The sequence below is a fragment of the Gobio gobio genome (genome assembly GCF_949357685.1).
Source record: "Gobio gobio genome assembly, chromosome: 18".
Lineage (NCBI taxonomy): Eukaryota > Metazoa > Chordata > Actinopteri > Cypriniformes > Gobionidae > Gobio > Gobio gobio.
The window spans coordinates 9,447,191-9,456,912 of NC_137111.1; the positions used below are offsets into that span (position 1 = coordinate 9,447,191).

Consider the following 9,722-nt stretch of genomic DNA (forward strand, 5'->3'; position numbering starts at 1 on the left):
TCTTATGGGTTTGGAACGACATGAAGGTGAAGAAATAAATGACAGAAATGTCATTTTTGGGTGAACTTAACATGAGCCACATGCCTGTGGTCTCCTCGTTACGCTGAAGTGAATGACACACATGCCTCACCCCAGTCAGAGGAACTAGAGATGAATAAGTATATCCTGTGAATAAGAGTGAAAGGAATGCGAGGAGGAACTGGAAAGCCCCTCTACGTAAAGGGTTCATTACCACATTTCCCCTTTCAAAAAAATGAAAATCAAAGTAAAAGTAACCTTCTGACTTTGCCTCTCTAAGTTGTATAATTAATTACCTTCACTAGTTTTTTGGGTAATACTGACATTTACAGTGACATTGTTACATGTGTTATGTGTAGTTTATCTATTAATTATGCATAATTAATTACATGCAACTAACCCTAAATCAAACACCAATCTTGACACTAACTTTATAGCAAGTACATGTAGAAACTTAATATTATTCAGTACTTAAATATATAATTACAGTGTAACAAAAAATGGTTACACTTTATTTTAAGGTGTCTTTGTTCTACTTTTAGACCGAACAGAAGCTCTCTCAAAATGATTGAGCATGACAAAAGAGCTCAATCAAACGCATTTGCTGAAAAATAAAATTTTATCTCATCTAGTCCTTTTAGACACGGTCAACAGCCCATGCTGAGAGCGCTGTGACACAGCCCACTGTCTCTGCCCTCCACTGATGACTCACAATACCCAATATCTCACAGCACACTGACGCCAATCTGTGGCTTCATCAAACTTGTGCTGTGGTCTAAAGTCAATACAGAGTCTTTACTTAAGGGTTCACCTTGCACTCCATTCAATACAATCCATATGCAAATGATTGCAGGAGAACATGCGTGTAAAACTTTCAAACTCCTAGAGAGAAAAGACATGACCAATAGGGCATCCACACGACAGATTGATCTCTTGGCTTAGAGTCAAACATGGAGGACGCTCCTTGTTTTGGCAGTTTTGTATCAATACAAGAAAAAAAAGGAATACAAGTCAAATGAATCAAATTAAAGAAAGTCTATTTAACACTCTGAACGTATTTACAATTTTGATCCGTGCGTGGTAATAATTTAATACTTATTTTTTTATTTTATATTTTATTCTATTTATCCTGTTTTTGTCATTTTCATTCTTTAAAAATATTTTTACATGCTTAAAATCCAGTTACTACTTATTTGACCTCAAATGCTACATAGCCAAATTATTTACAACAAACAAATAAATAATAAATTATCATAATTTTTTTTATTTTTAGTTTGTTTCAAAATGTCTATGTATAATTTAGATGTGCTTATTTATAGGTGCGATTACAGAAATCTATTTCCATTGTATATATAATCCACATTAAAGGCACAATATAGCCGCGTTTCCACCGCAAGAACTTTCCCCAGGAACTAGGGACTTTGGGGTGGTACTCTGTGCGTTTCGATCGCACGAACTGGGGTCTAAATAAAGTTCCAGGTAAAGATGTCCCCCTCAAAACGGCCCTGCTCACGAGGTGGTACTTTTTGAAAGTTCAGGAACGGGACTTGGGCGCTGAACATGCTGATTGGTTGAACTCACGCAGCATTTTATTTCAACCTAAAAGTCTGTTGCGGTGCATGCAGTAAGAGTTGTTTGCTATTTGAATCAACAACAGAGTTTAAAAAATGCGACCGATGGTTCAGGCTTTATTACGTTTATGTGCGGAGGACGAAATCCAGTGGGCTCTGCAGGGCTCTACGCTAACATTTTTCTTGAGGAGCACTTGTGCTCCAAATTAAAAAAAATTAGAAGCACAGTCAAAAATTTAGGAGCACTTTCTGATCAATAACACGTATTCCAATTATAACTTTCCCGTTACAGGACGATCTTTGTCCCTTTAAATTAATGTCCAGGGGCATTTTTACCATTATAAGAGCAATGTTTTCTAATCTTATTAAAGCTACACTGTGTAACTTTTTTTGTCTGTTCTTAGCTAAAAACACTTAGTTCTTTCAAAAATATATGTGCTCATTAATGTATATTTACTTCTTTCAAGTAATAAAGTATTCTCGTAAGTTTATAATATGCCATTGAAAATACATAAGGTAATGGGATCTAACGGTGGTCGCCATGTTGCCCCTCCATCTTGAAAGTACATTAGCCAAAGAGGGACATACCCGTAAATTCAAGCTTCGCCTTTCGCGTTGTTTTAATACTGATGGCACTGTACAAAATTCTCTGCCGCATGTGCGCGTCAACTTGTTCAGACTTGTCTGGTGCATGTGCAGATAGTTTTCATCTCAGCAGCGTCCAGTAACAGAGTTATACGGCGTTTTCCTGGCTTGTTTATTCCTCAAAAGTCTGTTTTTCCTTGTGTGGTATTTCTGTGCGTTAATAACTCCGTAAGTAATAATAGTTATTGTCATTGTAGATGTGTTTCAGAGTGTGTCATCGCGTAATTCAGTTGATGTCACCTCAGAAGTATTTTTGTGTCAACATACAATAGCGTAATGCTCACCTATTTGAATAATCATTCAGTTATTTTGTTATCAACAATGTTTATTCGTTTATAGAAAATATTTGCTTGTAATGTATGTTGATGGAAATATGTATCAGGTCTGATCGGCATAGTAACAATTGTTATACAGAGCGCACTGCAGTGCTAACGTTAAAGTGGCGCACACACTTTTGTAACCCGACACCGCTTGTTAGCAGCGGCAGCTCCGCTCCTTTTAATGCAGCTGCATTTAGCGCCTATATATGGTACAATAAGCTCTGGTTTACGGTTACATTATACAAATGTAACTTATAAGTAGTTATACAGTTCTTAACTGTGTATGTATATTTACCATCCTTATTTGTTATCTCACAGAAACCACATTTATGTACATATCCACGCAAACCTGTTTATGCCTTGCAATTGGATGACTGAATAAACATTACTATCATCAAAGTTCACTCTGGATTAGCTGCAGTTCTTTCTAGCCCAATAATTAGGCCAGTTGAGTTCCAACCATCCCACTGCGCACAGAATATCCCACAGGCACCGTGTCGAATGTGGACGAGGTCGAACTGGAAGCCATGTTAATCTTGGACTAAATCGGCCACCGTAGGAGTTAAAACGAAATCGGAATTGAACAGAACAGAAACTAAAATTCACTGGATGGTCATATACAAGTTCACCACTAGATGGGGGAAAATATCACACAGTGTAGCTTTAAATGTATGCATAATGCTTTTGTCAATTTCATCAATTAAAATAGAAAAGTTGTTTTTAAAATGTTAATTTAAACAATAAGTTCAGTTAGAGCAATAAGACACAACCAGACTGTTACCAATCTAATTAAATCAGCATCAAAAGTAGAAGTGGCACAGAAGCTCTATCTGAAGTGGTGTTTAGATACATTTACATGCAGCTCATGGGTAAATAATGTTGTATAAATCTTTTAAATTTTTGAATTTAGAAATAGGCTATGTACAAGTTAAACTTAAACTTAGTTAAAATATTTATATTTTAAATAAAAATTCCATGCAAAGTATAAATATGAAAATAAAACAGCCAGTAGGTGGCGTCAAGTCTATGTCGGAGTCATTCATTCAATCGTTCAAACGCAGATTCATTCGATCGAAACGCTTGGAGATGCATAACTGGTGTAGTTTTGATTTTCACGAAATAAACAGTATTGTGGCTAAAACGTAGTTACTTAATATCAACTTGTCTATTGGACTTTTTTACAAGATCAGTATCACATTTGCAATCATGCCAATACTTGGAGCAATAGCAATCCGTAACTTTTGGCGCTCTGGCGCTAATGAACAGAAATGCACGCGTCTTGCGGAAGAACACTGCAGCCGGATCTACTTCTCTCTGTTTATGTCTATGGCGAGTCACGCAGGGACTGTGCTCCTCCGCAGCGCTGCGACCCGAACTGGAATTGAATAGTCAGAATATAAACACTTATTATATGTGTACCGTAGTGATTCAGGGTAAGATAAAAACACGGTTTGGAAAATGGATTCATGATGTACTCACTCATATGCATCTAGTCATTTTTAAACACAATAAATGTTATGGACTGCAGCTGATAAAGATTAAATCAAGAACTCATACAGGACCGTTTTTAAATTATTTTGTATTAATTAATTTTTGGTGGCATTTTTGCCCCAAGCCCCTGTTAATTTCCGACCTTGTTTATGATAATCCCAATGTGGTATTTCTAGTTAAGTTTGGCTGCAAAGAAACATCAGCGCGAGGCGTCTGGTAAGTGCATGGCCGCGTCACACCCGTTTCACTCATAGACCGTGGTTTCACCTTTTAATCTGTGAAGTGTTAGTCCGTCGCACACGTTTTTTGCACATGCTCCGCTGACAGAAGGCATGAAAAGCAGTTGATTGCAGCACGAAACGTAACAGTTGCTCAGTCAGTCAGTGTTTCTAGTTTTTATTCCGATTATACATATTCATGAGAAGCAATCGGGTCACTCGCACCGGTGCGCCTAAATATTTTTTTGCAGTCGCACGCAGTAATTTTCAGGCGCAAATGCGCCCAAAATGGTCGCTATGTAGAGCCCTGCTCTGGAAAGTCACGTGCGGTCCTACGTCACCGGACTAATTTTCACGGTACTTTAGACCGCGATGTAAAGGCAGACAGCAGCAGGTCTGGGGGGAAAGAGTTCCTGAGAAGAAAGTTCCTGGGACAAATTGTTCCAGGTAATTTTGGTGGAAACAGGGCTTATGTAATTTTTCACTGCTAGAGGTTGCATATTCAAAACAAAGGTGAAGATTTTGGATGAGCCTGGATTTTGTTGAGCTTTTATTATGAGTCGCCACTTCCACTTATGTGTATGTGGGGGCAGGGCTCCAGAGTGCGACCAAATGGTCGCATTTTGCGACTAAAATTTGAGAGTGTGCGACTGAATTTTACATCCAGTCGCACATGTGCGACCAGTAAATTTGCCTGCTGTCGGTACTGGAGAAATTAAGAAAATACACTTAGCCTACTAATTATAATTGATAGACGTTATGTCTGGCAAATTCTATATTTGCCATCCGTTTCTATATGAGATCATATTAAACCATTTGTCCGTGAAGCATTTTTGCCATTCGCAGTCCAGAAGAGAGAGAAAGCGAGCGCTCTCTCACGTGGAGCTACAGCGAACACAACACGTCAGTCAGCTTAATGAGTGACGATGGCCAAGAACTAAACAAAAGTTTAGTCTGCTTAAACTTTAGGGATGTGCTGTGATATTAATCTAATTTTATTTTCGATTTTGGCTTCCAAGAATTATAAAAAGATGGAATGAGGTAAAACTATTCCTATAGCCGTGTTCGTCGAGCTCATCCTTCCCTTCACAGCCTTGCTCTGTCATTTCTCCCTAAACCTAAACTAAACGTCAGATTCAGTGATTGTTGTAAACTGCAGTCTCTACTGTTGCTAAACTGTGGAATGTGTTTGATAATAAAGAGCTATTAAATGCACAATGATCCGCGCAAGAGATGCTGTTTCCAACTTCAAGGCGGCTTATGTGTGTGTGTGCTGCGAAATGGACCGACTTGCACTTAATATTTTAGGCTTCGTGTGCGCGTCTAAACCATCAAATAAACAACAAATAGCCGGTGTCAAAATGACCGGATTGGAGAGTAGTTATTTTAACAGTTTATATCTTAAATGGGCGTAAATAGTTTGGAGAAATAAGAGAATATGATATTATTAGTTCTACATTCGATCGGTCTTAAAGGGGCAGCGTCTAATAAACATGCTGACGATTGAGCCATTAATTCGAATCGAACAAAAGGCAAATAGAAAATATTCACATCTCTTGAATTAATTACTTTAGCTTTTATAAGCATTACTCTATCAATTTATACAGTGAAAACAATGCAGTGTTATTTTACATTTCATTACTTTATTAGATTTATTTGTAGGTTTGTTCTTTACTGTAATATTAATGTTAGCAGACCTTCCGAATGCTGCACACTGGTCCATTTACAAATAGATGTTTCATATTTTTGTTCAAACTTTGCGGTTTCTTTTGCTATAGATATTTTACTTTTCAGATTATAAAGGCATGTTAATTATGTTCTTAATTATGTTTTTTTTTAATAAAAAAAAAAAAAAAAGTATAATAAAAAGAACCGGTAAGAATACTGTTAAAGTACCGGATCAATAAGCAGTATCGGTAAGAGTAGTAATACCATTAAAACCTTAACGATACAGATCCCTATTAGTAATACAGTAGAAATTTGTAGATTTGGTTAGCATGTTGATTTACGGTGTGCGGCCCTAAAATTTCTGGTTGTGCCCCTAAAATTTTCAGTTGGGGGCCACTGTGCTCCTAGTGAAAAAAGTTAGTCTGGAGCCCTGGGGGGTAACGCAGTAGCCTGACAAGCCAGACCAACACCGAGTAGTTGGATTGACACGCTCGCCGTTGTGCTTTTCTTTGAAACGACAGATGGCGACTCGGAGTAATTGTTCTATAAACCGTCAGGAAAAGCGTCGAGAAGAAGTGGGCTAATGTACACAGGTGACGATATTTATTTTAGTACACTTCACCGAAAACCACACTACAAAAGAATCATGTAAAACAGATCAAAATAAACCTTGATATTACTTGTGACATGAGAACAAAATGTATGTAGAAATGTAACATTAACTTATCCAACTCAATTTATGATATCTAAATGTTTCCTAATTTCACTAAACACTTTAGTGAGTTTTCACTTAGTTTCGTGAACTTTTCTTTATTAAACGGGCTTTTTTTATGCTTTTGTAGGCTCGTTTTGTAAATATAAGCAACTAATTTGTATGTGCAAACTGGACCAGCCTTACTCTGCATCGCCCGCCACAAGCTCTGTCTGCAACACGACAAGGGGCCATAACGGATAAATTAATTTTGTTCATTTGTAAGGACATGAGAGCGATCAGTGTCGTGGATGAGGCGGCTTCAGGGAGTTCTGTCAAGCAATGGAGCCGAGGTACTGACTGAATAGATATTGCATGAATAAAGGATAAATGCACTGCTTCCACTGGTTTGATTATTTACCGTTTCATGTCAAGGAAAAGTTCCATGTTTACCACAGCACAGCTCGCTCGGAGCATTCAATAATATGCTGTAAAACTTATATTAATATTTGTTTCAATCACTGAATGAAGCCTGCTATATTTGGGAAAAGAGTCACAACCTTAAATTGCTTGCACAAAACTCTTGATCAGCCTCAAAATGTGTGTGTTCATTTAAACCGTTACGTGCAGAGGGTGAGGGCGAGAGAGAGAGTGAGGTCTGCGGTCTTAGCCATTAGTGATTTACTTGTTTTTGTGTAGGTAATACGTTGTCAAATATGTTTAAACTTAAATATAATATATAAGTAGTTATGTCTCTTTGTATTAATTTGTCCTGTTATTGACGTAATGCGCGTCATTGATAAAATAAGCAACCAGATGTTCGAATAGTTCGAATATTCGTGCTTTTTTTAGAGGGAATATTCGAACGTCATTTTTGAGCAATTTTGACAGCCCTACTGTGCAGTAGCGCGGTGGTTGGGGGTGGCGGCTACACATTCACTCACGCCTATATTTTTTATATAGCCTATATTATTGGCTATATATAAATTCGTTATATATTCTTTAAATATATTCAGGGCTCCAGACTAACTTTTTTCACTGGGAGCACAGTGGCCGCCAACTGAAAATTTTAGGGGCACAACCAGAAATTCTAGGGGCGCACACCGTAAATCAACATGCTAACCAAATCTACTCATTTCCACTGTATTACTAATAGGGATCGGTATCGTTAAGGTTTTAATGGTATTAGTAGACTTACCGATACTGCTTATCGATCCGGTACTTTAACAGTATTCTTACCGGTTCTTTTTATTATACTTTTTTTTTTTTTATTAAAAAAAACATAATTAAGAACAATTAAAATGGCTTTATAATCTGAAAAGTAAAATATCTATAGCAAAAGAAACCGCAAAGTTTGAACAAAAATATAAAACATCTATTTGTAAATGGACCAGTGTGCAGCATTCGGAAGGTCTGCTAACATTAATATTACAGTAAAGAACAAACCTACAAAGAAATCTAATAAAGTAATGAAATGTAAAATAACACTGCATAGTTTTCACTGTATAAATTGATAGATTAATGCTTATAAAAGCTAAAGTTATTAATTCAAGAGATGTGAATATTTTCTATTTGCCTTTTGTTCGATTCGCATTAATGGCTCAATCGTCAGCCGGTTTATTAGACGCTGCCCCTTTAAGACCGATCAACTGTAGAACTAATAATATCATATTCTCCTATTTCTCCAAACTATTTACGCCCATTTAAGATATAAACTGTTAAAACACAGATTAAGAAATACTGCTCTTATTAGACTGCTGTCATTTTTAAAGTACCGGTACTAATACAATTTCATATGGTACCCAACTTACCCAGTCGACTAAAAATATTGACGTCGACTAATTAACAGCGTCGACGCAGTCGATTGAATCGACCAATCGTGACAGGCCTACTTTGGTGTTTCCATGGTTTCTACAAAATAAAACCGTAATTTGAGGGTAACGCGGGTATGATGTCATTGATAGGCAACACACGGACACGATCCGTGTCCTGATTAAAATGACTTATTTCTCTGGATTTAAACACAGTTAAGTACACAAGTCAACAAAATATATAACATACATAGGATAATTTAGTCCAAAAATATTACATATTGTGTCCTTAAGCACTTGAGGAAGAAGACATGCACATAAACTACAACGGAAACAAATTTACTGAATAAATTCCTAGACGAGGAAATGCTGCTCCTCCGCAAACAACCGCCTTTGGAGTTTGCTTCAAGTCAATATTGAACAACTGCACACTTGCTCTGTTTTTTACATCCACACAGCAGTAAAATAATTTTAAAAACATATTACAAAAATATTTAACGGTTGTGGCAATGGGTGTAATGCAATAGTGGTGCAAATAATGTAATATTAGACAAATATATTATTAAGAGAAAGTTATTAGGCTATTTAAAATAACATTTTAGATTTGAATAGAGTACAACAGAAAGTATTGCCAGTGGTATTCAAATTCTCCTCATTCAAGGGAAATACCCCAGGAAGTGAGAGTTTTACTTTAAACCACTTGAAACAGCAACTCCAATATGGTTCCTCAGATGCAGGAAAAGATCACAGCCAACGGATCATTTAGAGATGGCCAAATGTAATATCGATGAGTTGAATACAGAAAGCAGGCCACAGAACGCGCGACTTACCCGCATCGTGAGAAGCCAGGGCTCGCAACATCTTGCCGGCGCTGCGTCTGGTCTGTCGCTCCTTGTTGCAGAGCAGCTCCATGAGCAGGTCGAGGGCCCCGGTCTCCTTGAAGACTCCTACCAGAGAGCCGATACTGGCGTAGGCGCTCAGCACGTGGATGGTGTGCGTAATGCTTATACCGAAGTCGCTGTTCTTGGCCATTTGCTTCCGGGCTCTGCGGACGAGATTCTTCACGTCGTCTTTCATGTCCAACAGCTCTCCCTCATCAAAGGTGTGGTCTGTGGGGAACTGGCCACTGGGCCGCTCCTCTTCCTCCAGCAGGGGCCTCTGGGAGTCAGCCTTGCGTTTGCCTAGCAGAGTGGGGCAGTTGGCGTACACGTCTTCAGTGGACATCCACATGAGGATGCTCTCCGTCTTGCTTTCTCCTGAAGTGGAGCCGCTCGAGCCACCGACTCCTG

General features: G+C 38.0%; 1 protein-coding gene across 8 annotated transcripts in view; it reads right to left on the bottom strand.

Annotated features, from left to right (window-relative positions):
• The window catches only part of cul9 (cullin 9), an 89,161-nt gene that overhangs the window by 77,483 nt on the left and 1,956 nt on the right, over positions 1 to 9,722 (bottom strand). For all 8 annotated transcript variants that reach the window (XR_013818448.1, XM_079842930.1, XM_079842932.1 and 5 more), the window contains exon 2: positions 9,264 to 9,722. This exon is cut by the window's right edge and continues 204 nt beyond it. Coding sequence is in view for 7 of the 8 variants with exons in the window: in XM_079842930.1 (XP_079699056.1) it covers positions 9,264 to 9,722 (459 nt within the window). In the remaining variant the exon portion in view is untranslated. The remainder of the gene's footprint in view (positions 1 to 9,263) is intronic.